Here is a 14,585-nt window from a genome sequence, read left to right on the forward strand (position 1 = left end):
CCTTATCTTGCGCTGCCCCTTATATAATGAAGCAAGAGAAGGATTTTTAGCACCTATAATGACAAGGTCCCCTGGCCAGAACCCCTCTGACATGAATTTATATCTCCTCGCAGACACAGATAAGTATGTGACCTGGCGGGTAGCACTTTTTGCAACTGCCGCTAGGAAAATTAGAGCAAATTATATAGCCAAGGTAGCCACCACCTGTAAAGGAGATGAATTTATTTGACCCTATCGACATCAAGCTATATTTTATCTTTATCACCAAACTCCGAATATAATTGCACATTGTATTAATTAAGCTTATTTTTTAATATATCAGTGGCCATGTGATAATTTTAGCTTATAAATTTTATTGTTTAATGTCTTAACTTGTATACTAACTTGTACTTTTATAGCTCTGTTTAGAGTAGCTAATGTCTTGATAATGTTAACGGAGAAATCTGAGGGCTCCCTTGGACAAAAAAACAAGGACACCAGCCAGGAATACCAGAGCAAAACAGCAGCCAGTAGGCTTGGTCTTTATTGAAGACTGTCGTGACAGGACTCCCACCTGCCACAAGGTGTAACAAGATGGAAGCCCCAAACAAAAGAGCCCCCAAACTTTTATTAGCTGCTAATCCCCATTTTACACCCCACCCCAAACTACATCACTCATACATCACGGTTACATCATGAAAGGGGAGGTCTGGTGGCAGTAATCTGAGCATCCTGGACCCTGCCCCATGGTTCTCCTTTATTATATACATCAAAACTTATTTACACTGTTGAATTTATCTTAATGCTGCCAACGTTTTCAAGTGTACACAATTTCCCCCCATATATTCGATAAACATTTTCCAATCTTCTTTAAATGTATGTTCTTCTTGTTCTCTTATTCAATATGTTAGATCCACAAGCTGCGCATATTCCATCAGTTTAAGTTGCCATTCTTCTTTAGTTGGGACCTCGCTGGTTTTCCATTTTTGGTATAATAATAATGATGATGATGATGATGATGGACACTTCCTTTCTCCTTGCTCTTCCTATTTTAGGTTGGCACTAGGGGAACGATTCGGGATGCTCCTGGCTTTAATGCATCGAGAGATGCTGAAGCAATTCGGAAAGCAATTCGGGGAATAGGTAAGTGGTCTCGGTCCTCTGCGTCCTTCTCTGTTTCAGGCAGGCAGGAAGAAGACCTGGTCATATGTTGCCTCACCCTAGGATTTCTGTATAAACACCACCTTCTGCATCTGGCTCAGCCTGCTTCATGTTTTCTTAGCGTTGCACCAGCTCTTGTGGTTTTGATGCCTGCAGTCACCCGCAGGATACTGTGAAAAGCAACCACTGATAATCCCAGATTAACTTTAGGATCAGCCTGAGGGCTTCCCTAGTTGACCCTTCTGTCTCCAGTAGAGTCCATCCATGTAGCTCATGTGAAGCAGGTAAAGGTAAAGGGACCCCTGACTGTTAAGTCCCGTCATGGCCGACTCTGGGGTTGCGGCGCTCATCTTGCTTTACAGGTCGACGGAGCCGGCGTACAGCTTCCGGGTCGTGTGGCCAGCATGACTAAGCTGCTTCTGGTGAAACCAGAGCAGCACACAGAAACGCCGTTTACCTTACCACCAGAGTGGTACCTATTTATCTACTTGCACTTTGACGTGCTTTCGAACTGCTAGGTTGGCAGGAACTGGGACTGAGCAACGGGAACTCATCCTGTCGCGGGGATTCGAACCACCGACCTTCTGATCAGCAAGCTCTGGGCTCAGTTTAGACCACAGCACCACCCGCTCATGTGGAGAGCCTGATGCAAATTGCACCCCTGAGCAGGAGTAAAAACTTTCTGTATCTGTTGGGAAATCTGTTAACAGACATTGGCCTCCCACTGTCTCAAGAGAAAATGTAGTGTTCCTCCAGGGTCGTGAAGTCAACCCATTGCATAAGCAGCAGCAAAGCGACCTCTCTGGGGTGCAAGCTTAGGCAGTGTGGATGGAGGGCCTGGGCTGCCCAGACAACAAGACCCACCCCCTCTTGATGGAAGGAGCAAAATATTTGGCACCAGCTTGACTGCAGGAGTTTCCAGAAGGAAGAGGTTGGATTTGATATCCTGCTTAATTACTACCCGAAGGAGTCTCAAAGCGGCCAACATTCTCCTTTCCCTTCCTCCCCCACAACAAACACTCTGTGAGGTGAGTGGGGCTGAGAGACTTCAAAGAAGTGTGACTGGCCCAAGGTCACCCAGCAGCTGCATGTGGAGGAGCGGAGATGTGAACTCGGTTCACCAGATTACGAGTCCACCGCTCTTAACTACTACACCACACTGGCAAGGTGCCATCCAACCGTCTTATGGATTTCTGTAGGTTTACTCTTTCACATTTTTGTTCTCTCAAAGATATCCCACAAGGCAGCAGAGATTTAGTGTCAGAGTTTTCCTTCTCCTACATGGGATACCTTCCCAAGTTGACGAGCCCCACCTGCCCCTCACTTTTGCTATATGACCTTTCAAGAACCCTTTCAGCACTATTAATTTTTAAAACACACACACACATACGCATCAGGTACGCAAACATTAGTCATAACAGCTGACAATTTTTTGCATAGCCTGTGAAACAAAATGACACTAAAACGCAAATTATCGCAAACTTCCGTTATTTGTTTGTTTGTTTGTTTGTTTGTTCATTCCCCACCCACATGGCTGGTTTTCCCCAGCCACTCTGGGCTGCTTCCAACAAAATATTTAAAATACGATAAAACATCAAACATTAAAAACTTCCCTAAACAGGGCTGCCTTTAGATGTTTTCTAAAAGTCAGGTAGTTGTTTATTTCCTTGATGGGAGGGCGTTCCACAGGCCAGGTACCACTACTGAGAAGGCCCTCTGCCTGGTTCCTTGTATCCTCACATCTCGCAGTGAGGGAACCGCCAGAAGGCCCTCGAAGCTGGACCCCAGTGTCCAGGCTGAACGATGGGGGTGGAGACATTCCTTCAGGTATACAGGGCCAAGGCTGTTTAGGGCTTTAAAGGTCAGCACCAACACTTTGAATTGTGCTTGGAAACATACTGGGAGCTAATGTAGGTCTTTCAGGACTGGTGTTATGTGGTCTCGGCGGCCGCTTCCAGTCACCAGTCTAGCTGCCGCATTCTGGATTAGTTGTAGTTTCTGGGTCACCTTCAAAGGTAGCCCCATGTAGAGCGCATTGCAGTAGTCCAAGCAGGAGATAACTAGACAGCTGCCCTGGACACAGAATTGACCTGTGCCTCCATGGACAGCTGTGAGTCAAAGAAAGTTGCCTTATACTGAGTCTGACCATTGGGGCATCAGATTCAGTGTTGCTTACACTGGACAGCAGCAGCTCTTCGGGATTTTAGACAAGGTGGTCCACCAGCCCTACCTGGAGATTGAACCCAGGACTTTGTACATGCAGATCAAATGCTCTACCACTGAACTATGGCCCTTCCCAGTGTTAGTCAGATTCAGAGCAGGCCCACATCGAAATCTGTGAACATGAAACTTGAGGCTATTGATTTCAGTGAGTTTGACTCAGTTGCAAACGAACAGCTAATTATTCCATGCCAGCTTAGCAATTAAAACTCTCCTGTGGTCCACAGAAATGATGATCTGCAGTTCTTGAATTTAATTCCATTCATTCTAGCCGAATCAGAGTTGCTTGTACAAGAATGAGAACAAAGTTATCTAAACAATTCATTTTCCCACGGTTTCCCCCTTTTTCCCTTCTGTGCCATTGATCCAATAAGTTAACACGACACGTTTAATTAAAGCTCCGCACTTAATTTCCCACTCAGTGATAGCTTCAGTTCCCCCCTCCCTCCAGTTGGCATTTCTGCAGCCAATAATTAGTCATAAATTAATTAAATCTCATGTCCTGGTCTTATCCCTTCCAGAAAACCCAAATTCATTATTTTGTGATCTGCTTCTGATAGCTAATAGCTATCGACGGAACTCTCCTCTGTGAATTCGTTGATTTATCTTTTAAAGTCGTCCAGCCTATAGAGTATCACAAAAGGACTGGTGGGTGCTCTTCCAATGCACATTTCTGCAGGGGTTGCCATATTGTGCCATTGAGGGGCTTGTGGCAGCTGTCATGGCTGGATGCAGAGGGATGGTGGGAGGAAACAGCCGGGGAACCCCCAAGAGAAGATGCCTCAGAGCCAGGGGATGATGAGTGGTCAGATGGGGGAAGAGGTAGAAGACTGGGAGGAGGAGATGTCGGAAGCTGGAGAGGTAACAGGGCTTAGTGAGCAGGAAGAGGCTGTGGCAGAGAGCAGTCTAGACTCAGAGGTAGAAGTGGAGGCTGGAGAGGAGGGGAGCCAAGAGGCAGAGACGAGTCTGGCTGGTGAAGTGGCATGGGTGTCTCCCCCTCCTGCTACGACCAGCTCTCGTTCCCACTGGTTTCCAAGAACCAGAAGAGGGATGAAGAGAGCGGAGCAAAGGCGGACAAAGCAACAGAGTCTCAGATCGCTCCAGAAGGTCCTGAGGGAGGAGGAGACTTAGGCAACTGTGGGACAGTGGGAACCTTCAGTCCTCACAACTGACTCATTGCGGCAAGACCTACTGGGAAGAGTTGCCGTGCTCAGTAGGCTGGCCTCCTGAGCTGTTTTGTTTCTTTCCTCCCTTCACATTTGACAGGAAATATCTTTAATATCTGAAGTCTACAGAAACACTTCGTCAAGCAGCCACAAATCTCCTACATAACATAGATGTATCCTGCTGGCAACTCTTAAATTCTCTCAGAATTCCCAGAGAGCTAGTTGCATTCACTTTCATATCACGGGTGCAGAGCTGCAGGTTTACTCAAACTGAACAGACTCAGGTTTTCAGCGGCTATGCATGAGGAGGACACAGGCTTATATTAACATTTATTTCAATTTGCTGAAGAGTTTATGAGCCACACAATGGTCTCTAGCATGCAAGAAGTCAAAGAGTTCTCTGTACACTTCTCCTCCGTATGGGACTTAAATAACATTTGAGCATTGCACTCCTCTAAACATTCCTGAGCTTTCAAACATTTCTCAGTCTGTTCACAATGCTCCCTGACAGGAGTTAAAGGATCCAGAAGCTCTTCTTCTTCCTGAGGGTCCCTGCTCTGGCCTTCCAGCTCCTTCTCATCCTGCCACCCCATTTCTATAAATCTCCCTCAAGCCTCACTCCAGCTGTTTTGTTCCTTTGGATAAAGAGTTAACTTCACTGGCACTTTTTAGGTTTTTGCTGACCTGCTCCTGACACCCAGCCTAGCAGCAGCCAGTCCTGAGTAGTGCACAAGATTAGGACCAGGGTTTTCCTTTTTGTTGGGCATAAAGCAGGAACGCGGAGCCTTTGTGAGCCCAAGAGCCACATTCCCTCCTGGGCAAACCTTCGAGGGCCACATGGCTTCTGAGCGGGGCCAGAGCAAATGGGTGGAAGAAAGAAGGCAAACTCCACCTGTGTGCAGTAGGCCAATTTCTGCAACACTCCTGGCACAAACAGGGAAGCGAGGTGTAGTGGTTAGAGTGTTGGACTAGGACCTGGGAGACCAGATCCTCACTCAGCCCTGAAGCTCGCTGGGTGACCCTGAGCCAGGTATAGTTTCTTGGCCTAAATGTGAGGCTAAAATGAAAGAGGAAGGAGAGCTACAGTATGTGTGCTACTTTGAGTGGTTGGAGTGTTGGACTAGGACCTGGGAGACCAGATCCTCACTCAGCCCTGAAGCTCGCTGGGTGACCCTGAGCCAGGTATAGTCTCTTGGCCTAAATGTGAGGCTAAAATGAAAGAGGAAGGAGAGCTACAGTATGTGTGCTACTTTGAGCTCCATGGAGAAAAGGTTATTATTATTATTATTATTATTATTATTATTATTATTATTATCATCATCATCATCATCATCATTATCAAACCTAGACAGCATCTTAAAAAGTAGAGACATCCCCTTGCCAACAAAGGTCTGTATAGTTAAAGCTATGGTTTTCCCAGTAGTGATGTATGGAAGTGAGAGCTGGACCATAAAGAAGGCTGATGGCCGAAGAATTGATGCTTTTGAATTATGGTGCTGGAGGAGACTCTTGAGAGTCCCATGGACTGCAAGAAGGTCAAACCTCTCCATTCTGAAGGAAATCAGCCCTGAGTGCTCACTGGAAGGACAGATCCGGAAGCTGAGGCTCCAATATTTTGGCCACCTCATGAGATGAGAAGACTCCCTGGAAAAGACCCTGATGTTGGGAAAGATGGAAGGTACAAGGGGAAGGGGCGACAGAGGATGAGATGGTTGGACAGTGTTCTCGAAGCTACTAACATGAGTTTGACCAAACTGCGGGAGGCAGTGGAAGACAGAAGTGCCTGGCATGCTCTGGTCCATGGAGTCACGAAGAGACACGACTAAACGACTAAACAACAACAATAATAATTTTTAATTATACCCCGCCCTCCCCGCTCAGGGCTGCTAACACCAAATATAAACGATTGAAATACAGCTTTAAAAAGCAAGATTAAAATACAACATTAAAACATTAAAATGCAACCTCATTTAGGGTAGGCTAAAAATGTAATAACGAATCAATAAAGTATGTTGTACGGAGTAGCAGATTGCTGTGGGTTTAAACCCATCATTTGAATGTGATTTTTCTGATTTTTTTAGCCTGGGAGTTGAACCACTTTTTAGCTTTTTTTTTTTTAAAAAAAGGTTCTGTTTCCATTTTAGGCACTGATGAAAAAACCCTGATCGATATCCTCACGGGAAGATCGAATGCTCAGCGGCAGCTGATTGCGAAGGAGTACAGGGCAGCTGCGGGAAAGGTATGGTTCGGAGATGATCTCTAGGCTGCAAAAGACTCCCATCAGGAATAAGGGGGGGGGGTGTTCTCTTGTGATGACACCATTAAATGCGACTGCTCACTTGCTGGATCACCACCTTGTGGTGGTGAGTGGGCTTGCACGTTCCTATGACCCTTGTGAGCGAAGCCGTCGGGAATCTCTTACTCCCGGCAGGGTCACCCAAGGTGGTAAGGTCAAAGGGAAGAAACAAGAAAAAGAATGATCCAAGAAGTCCTCAAGTCCTGATTTTGTAGGTTTTGTATAGAATTATAGAAGAAAGCCGATAGGGGAAAGTTTATCATGCTTTCCCATAACACTACAGCTTGTGTGCAAGCTGAATGTTGGAAGATTCAGGACAGCAGTGGCGTAGCGTGGGGCGTGCAGGGGGGGCCGGCCGCACCGGGCACAACATCTGGGGGTTAGGGTTAGGGGGCGCAAATCCACGGGTTAGGGGGTGCAAATTACTTGCCTTGCCCCGGGTGCTGACAACCCACGCTACGCCACTGCAGGACAGACAGTGTCAGTTGGTCAGTTGCTGCAAGGAGTGTTAACTGGTAACTGCTCAGATGCAGTCTTCTCATGACTCACTACTGTCTAGTACATGGGTAGGCAAACTAAGGGCCGGGGGCCAGATCCGGCTCAATCGCCTTCTCAATCTGGCCCATGGACGGTCCAGGAATCAGCGTGTTTTTACATGAGTAGAATGTGTCCTTTTATTTAAAATGCATCCCTGGGTTATTTGTGGGGCATAGGAATGTGTTCATTATTTTTTTTTTTCAAAATATAGTCCGGCCCACCACATGGTCTGAGGGACAGTGGACCAGCCCCCTGCTGAAAAAGTTTGCTGACCCCCTGATCTAGTACCGTATTTTTCGCACCATAGGACGCACCGGACAATAGGACGCACCTTGTTTTAGAGGGGGGAGAACAAGGGAAAAAAATTCTTCCGCTCTCTGACCAGTGCCCCTTCAGCAAAGCGGCAGGAAGCACTGCGCAGAGAGTGGGAGAATTTTCCCCCTCTTGTTTTCCCGCTCTAAAACAAGGTGCCATTTAAGGTGCGTTCAGGCGGCTACCTTGGAAGCCTGGAGAGCTAGAGGGGTCAGTGCGCACCGACCCCTCTCGCTCTCCAGGCTTCAGGTTCCTTTCGATCTGCTCTTTGGGGTTGGTGGGGGGAAGCCCACCACCAGCCCCAAAGAGCAGGTCTGGGAGCAGCGGAAAGGCGCAGCGGAGAGGCTGCTTCCATAGTCACGCGTCACTTCTCCAGCTGGGAGAGGATCGCGGGGCTATGGCTTCTTTATCCCCGTCCGCGCTCTCCCGGCTGGAGAGGTGACACACGGCTATTGAGGCTCCTGCCATAGCCGCGCGTCACCTCTCCAGCCGGGAGAGGGTCGCGAGGGGCTGCTTTAGCTCCGCGCGCGCTCTCCGGGCTGGAGAGGTGACGCGCGGTTATGGAGGCTCCTGCCATAGCCGCGCGTCGCCTCTCCAGCCGGGAGAGGGTTGCGGGGGACTGCTTTAGCTCCGCGCGCGCTCTCCCGGCTGGAGAGGTGACGCGCGGCTATGGAGGCTCCTGCCAGAGCCGCGCGTCGCCTCTCCAGCCGGGAGAGCGCGTGCGGCGCTAAAACAGCCCCTCGCGACCCTCTCCGGGCTGGAGAGGTGACGCGCGGCTATGGAGGCTCCTGCCTGAGCCGCGCGTCACCTCTCCAACCGGGAGAGGGTCACGGGGCTATGGTGTCTTCGCTCCATAGGACGCACACACATTTCCCCTTCATTTTTGAAGGGGAAAAAGTGCGTCCTATAGAGCGAAAAATACGGTATATAGTCTATCTGTTATGTAATCTAAGCCTGCCTTCAGGAACAACTCTGTAAACCTGAATGAATCCGATAGTAAAGAATTTTATATTAATATGATGCAGATTCATGTGTGTTTTCTTTAAGAGAGACAGAAAGGGATTATCAACGAGGAAGGTATAATTATTGTTAGGACTCAAATGAGTTAGCAACCCGCTTGTCGCTGCATAAACTTAAACAGGGGATCGTTTAAACTCTGCTAAATTATATAAACGTTCCCAGGAAACTGTGGAACTCACTGCCACAAGAGACAGTTATGGCCACCCACTTGGATGGCTTAAAAAGGGGGATTGGATGAATTCAAGGAGGAGAGGGAAACCAATGGCGTCCAGCCAAGAAGTTGGATGCAGTAATGATTCTGAGAACCACAGGAGGGGAGAAGGCCATTATACAGGAATCCTGCTTTCAGGCATCTGGTATAGGCATCTGGTTGGCCACTGTAAGGCAGGATGCTGGGCTAGATAGCCTGGCCTGATCCAGCACACCTCTTCTTATGTTCTTATCAAACATAAGAAGCAGGAGACTGGGCTTCAAGACGCCCCACTCAGCCATGAAGCGTGCTGCAGATGGTGTCATCTCAGACTAACGTTGGTTGTTCTTGCAAAGCTACCTTGAGATCCAGCCTGTTTATAGCATCCTGAACTCCTTCAGAAGTGGGCAGAAACAAGGTGGTGAAGGAGGTGGCAATAGGGGGCAGTTGAAAGTAGGGCTGAAGTGTTGTGCCTAGTATGTATGCAGAACACATGGGTGAGGGACTATGAAGCCATATGCCAGGCTTCCTCAGCCTCGGCCCTTCAGATGTTTTGAGACTACAGTTCCCGTCATCCCTGACCACTGGTCCTGCTAGCTAGGGATCATGGGAGTTGTAGGCCAAAAACATCTGGAGGGCAGAGGTTGAGGAAGCCTGCCATATGCTATCAGCAGTCAGGGTAGATTAGTGAGGATCCCTGGGAGGTTAGGCGTGTTAGAATTCCTGCTCTATGATTGCTGTCATGGGATTGTTGTCTGTCACATGACGGTGTATGTTTTGACTCCACAAGGTGGGAAGTGACGAAGACAGGATGGTTGTGTTACTGTGTTCCGTGAAGTGGGACTATTGTCCTTTGTCTTTTTCCCTTTGCTGTCTGATGCTAGAGAGAGGGAGCCGTGTTGCAGTGCTCCGTGTGTGTTCATATTTAAATAAAGTAGATTAGCCAAAATGCTGAGTTGCTGAGGTCTGTTACACAAACTGTGAAGACTCTGTGGATCCCTAAGTGTGCCTGTGTCGTGTGCCAATCGGGCATGTGTCTCTGCCAAGGTCCTACTCGAGTGTAGGCTGAGCTCCTGACAAGGAGGTCAGGTCTCTTTAGTCTGGGATGAGGCAGAGATCTAATTATCAATTTGCATGGCTGGACCACTTCAGGCTGTAGGCGACACATGATGGATTCTCTCTCTCTCTCTCTCTCTCTCTCTCTCTCTCTCTCTCTCTCTCTCTCTCTCTCCTTTCTTCCATGTAGACAACCTTCTCCTAGTTTTCCAGCTGCAAGGATCTTTTGGATGGAGGAGCAGTCATTCCTCGCACACTCTCCCATGTGTGTTTATTTTCTTTCTGCTCTCATTATTTTAAATTGACATAGCCACCCATCAGTAAATATTTGCTGGGCACCTTGCAAACAAAGCATATTCTAAAAAATGCAGCATGTAAACGTTAGCAAACAAGCCATGCTTGCAACAGTGATGGAATGAAACCATGTGCAGCCCAGATTTAAAACCAGAATTAAAACAAATTTCAGCTGCTTAATGTGCTGTGTGAAGTGGTCTTGCCCAGGCATGGGTTTTTGTCCTCACTGAGAATGAAACTACAATTAAAAGAGAGATTCAGTGGACGGTTTATCTCTGTTGTAAAGGGCAGATCGTCCTTGGAGCCTGGATAGGATTTTTGACAGCGAGAAACATTGACAGCTCTGTTTCTTTCTCTTTTTGAAAAGGATATGAAAGATGCTTTGAAGGGGGATCTCTCTGGCAATTTGGAGCGTATAATGGTGGCTCTTGTAATGCCTCCGGCAGTGTTTGATGCTAAACAACTGAAGAAATCCATGAAAGTAAGTCTACGGCGACAGCGCTGCGCCTTCTGTTATTTACTCGTTTGGGAAATTTCGCTTGCCATATATTTTTGCTTCCGCTGCTGTTTTGAGGAAATTAAAAGATGGCCATGCCGCATTGCGAGAATGTCTCATTTTGAATGAAGTTGTCTTTGCACGTGGTTTGGGATTCAGAAAAAGGCATGTGGAATTTGCAGCCACTTTCAAAGCTAGACCTCTGCTTGCCATTTCCCTTGCAGCAGTTGTCACTTAACGGAGGAGACAAGCCGCTCCATAAAACTGAGCAGCAGCTAGCCTCTTCAGCAGAAGAAGAGCAAGCACAGCTCCACCTCTCCATACAGTTGCCTCTGGTGTATGCATGCCTCTTCTCTGGATTTTGGACCCAGAGGACAGACAGATGTTCTGATTCAGGCATGACATTCTGTCCCAACAAAAACCATCACATTTGTGTCAATGAACTGGGATGCTATGTGCTGTAAATATCTTTCTCAATGCCACCAATCCTTTCAGAGGGCAGCTCAGTTCCAAAATCTATACTGTGGACCAGCAGTTAATGGATTGATCAATTCATTGGTTGATGCTTTCAGCACCCATTTAAACTGTTAGGTCACACCATTGACAGTTCGCCAGCGGTGTAAACTAATCCCGATAGGTGCAGTCAAGGGAATGATAAGCCCCCTGTGGCTTCGGTGAAAATGTTAAGCGCTCACTTAAAGACCTTGTGTTGGTGTCACTTAGGAGCTCAGGAGTTCTTGGCTGAATTGTCTTCAGTCCATCTCTCTTCTGCTGCCATGAATCTTCGGGATGTTATCACCTCTGTTGACATTTTGTCTTTTGGCTCTTCAGAAGCTTGCTAAATGCTAGATCCCCAAGGAGGCCCTACAATGGAAACCTACAGTGGAAATCATAGCATCTTAGTTGGAAGGGACCCCAAGAGTCATCTAGTCCAGCCCCCCCACAATGCAGGAATCTCTGCTAAAGCAGCCATGACAGATGGCCTTCCAACCTCTGCTTAAAAACCTTCAAGGAAGGAGAGTCCACCATCTCCCGAGGGAGACAATTCCATTGATGGACAGCTCTTACTGTCAGAAAGTCTTTCCGAATGTTGAGTTGGAATCTTCTTTCTTGTAGCTTGAAGCCGTTGGTTCAGTTCCTACCCTCAAGGAGCAGGAGATAACAAGCTTGCTCCATCTGAAAGCCCTTGAGATATTTGAAGATGGCCATCCGATCTCCTCTCAGTCTCCTCTATTCCAGGCTAAACAAATCCTCTTCCTCTTCTTTTTGCTTCTAGGGTACTGGAACGGACGAGCAGGCTCTGATCGAGATCCTGGCCTCAAGGACTAGCAAGCAAATGAAAGAAGTAGCCCAGGCATATTACACAGGTAACAATGACTTTGAGTGAAGGGATTCTTGTCAGGCAGGTGCTGTAATTGCTACTTTTCCAGCAGACAATGCTAGCTGGAGATTGGTCAAAGAGGTTTCTTCAGTCATTGCAAGAGGCTGGGTGGGGAGAAGACCTTTTCTTGCTGGATAGCTGAGGCTTGGAGAGGATGAAGCAGGCAAAAGCTAGTCTGTTGCAGTGGAATGCCGTCCCCTTCAGCCAGTGTGGTGTAGTGGTTAAGAACGGTAGACTCGTAATCTGGTGAACCGGGTTCGCGTCTCTGCTCCTCCACATGCAGCTGCTGGGTGACCTTGGGCCAGTCACACTTCTCTGAAGTCTCTCAGCCCCACTCACCTCACAGAGTTTTTGTTGTGGGGGAGGAAAGGAAAGGATAATATTAGCTGCTTTGAGACTCCTTCGGGTAGTGATAAAGCGGGATATCAAATCCAAACTCCTCCTCCTCCTCCTCCTCCTCCTCCTCCTCCTCCTCCTCCTCCTCCTCCTCCTCTTCTTCTGCCACCAAGATTTTGAACATCTTCTTTCCCTGCAAACAGAGGCTTCTTGGAGGCTGACTTACTTGGTCCTCTGATGAGTCAATAATGTCATAAATCTCAGGAGTAAATCTGGCAAAGTTATCCTGAGGTATCTGAGCAATCTCTTAAACAGCCTGGAGTAATGTGTCAGGCCCTTATAAATCTTAGCTGCTTTGCCCTTTGAAAATATATATCGCAAGATTCATTAAACCCGGCTCCATGGTGTCAATTAACCACTTTAAGAATGGGGGCCAAACTCCTCTCCAGTCCTCTAGTACTTATGTAGTTGGGGCCCTTCCAGACATCCTTTTGAATGTGCGTCCAGGATGGTTTTTGTGCTTTTTGATGCTGTCAAGGGCGTTCAGACGTGATCACACTTTGAATACCCTTTGTGCAAAGTTTTGGGGCAGTCACATCCCTGTTCTTGATAGTGTTTGTATCCTCGCCTGGCTTGATTCTCTTAAGATCAACTACATATACACATTCTGTTGGGTCTTCTCCAGCAACCTGTTCTGAATATTCATTTATTCATGTATTCATTTATAAAAGAAAAGAAAATGTGAAGAAAGAGAAACAGAGAGAAGAGAAAAAGGGCCAAAACAGCAATGTAACACATTAAGTAAAGTCAAATTTAAATGCTATAGGTTATTATATAGATATAAGTGACATTATTATCCTATTCTAAATATGGTTACCCATAACTCACCACATTGTGTATTAATGCTTTCCGGATATCAATATATTTGTCCAAGCAAAGTCTGTGTCTATAGTCAACCGGTTCATACCTGTAATTGTCATGAAACCAAGGGAACAAGCAAGTAGCTATTAAACCAGCCTTTCTCAACCTGTGGGTCCCCAGATGTTGTTGAACTACAACTCCCATCATCCCTAGCTAGCAAGGCCAGAGCTCAGGAGTGATGAGAACCACTGTATTAAACCCTCATCCCCTTTACTCAGTTTGGGCTGGCATCAGCTGGCCACTTTTCTGCTTGCTGGGATGCTTGGCAGGTCTTCCTCCTTGCAACCCATCGCCAGATTGCTTCGGTTCTTAGAGGTCCTTTCCTGGAAAGGATCCTCTTCTGCTGCGTTTCAGAAAGATGAATTGTTGAGCTGTAGAGAAGCTGAGCATGATGGATTGGACAGTTTAATGCAGCCAGCCCAGCGGAGTCTATACTTGGAGCCGGTACAGCTCTGGGGGTAACAGCGAGGCCCATGGCTTTGATTAATATCTGGAAGATTTATGGCTGTTTTCCTGGTGAAGTGGGTAAAGCTTTTCACTAGGAGTGCATTTAGCTTCATGCTCGAGCACGGCGTATTCTAATAGGGAGCCCTGCAAGCTGAGCCAGGCAAATAACACAAGTTTGGAGAGCACGTTTATTGAGCTGTAATGGACTTCTTGGAGGCCCACTGGTATTGCAAGCGAGCGATTGTGGTTAATTGCTTGGCAATGTCCTCTAAAAGCAGGCGGGGGGAATCTCTGGCCCTCCAGCCCTTTCCATTTGGCCCTCAGAATTCTGTCCAGCTGTCCAGCTACTTTCTTGGGCTCCATGATCACTGCAGATGGTGACAGCAGCCACGAAATTAAAAGACGCCTGCTCCTTGGGAGAAAAGCAATGACAAACCTAGACAGCACATTACCTTGCCGACAAAGGCCCGTATAGTAAAAGCTATGGTTTTCCCAGTAGTGATGTATGGAAGTGAGAGTTGGACCATAAAGAAGGCTGATTGCCAAAGAATTGATGCTTTTGAATTATGGTGCTGGAGGAGACTCTTGAGAGTCCCATGGACTGCAAGAAGGTCAAACCTCTCCATTCTGAAGGAAATCAGCCTGAGTGCTCACTGGAAGGACAGATCCTGAAGCTGAGGCTCCAATATGTTGGCCACCTCATGAGAAGAGAAGACTCCCTGGAAAAGACCCTGATGTTGGGAAAGATGGAAGGCACAAGGAGAAGGGGCGAC

General features: G+C 47.3%; 1 protein-coding gene across 1 annotated transcript in view; it reads left to right on the forward strand.

Annotated features, from left to right (window-relative positions):
• ANXA3 (annexin A3) overlaps nt 1–14,585 on the forward strand; it is a 36,466-nt gene that overhangs the window by 7,694 nt on the left and 14,187 nt on the right. Inside the window, exons 3-6 of the mRNA XM_081925287.1 lie at nt 1,035–1,122; nt 6,671–6,765; nt 10,599–10,712; nt 12,004–12,094. Of these exons, the coding sequence (XP_081781413.1) occupies nt 1,035–1,122; nt 6,671–6,765; nt 10,599–10,712; nt 12,004–12,094 (388 nt within the window). The remainder of the gene's footprint in view (nt 1–1,034; nt 1,123–6,670; nt 6,766–10,598; nt 10,713–12,003; nt 12,095–14,585) is intronic.

Source organism: Podarcis melisellensis (assembly GCF_964234715.1).
Source record: "Podarcis melisellensis genome assembly, chromosome: 9".
Lineage (NCBI taxonomy): Eukaryota > Metazoa > Chordata > Lepidosauria > Squamata > Lacertidae > Podarcis > Podarcis melisellensis.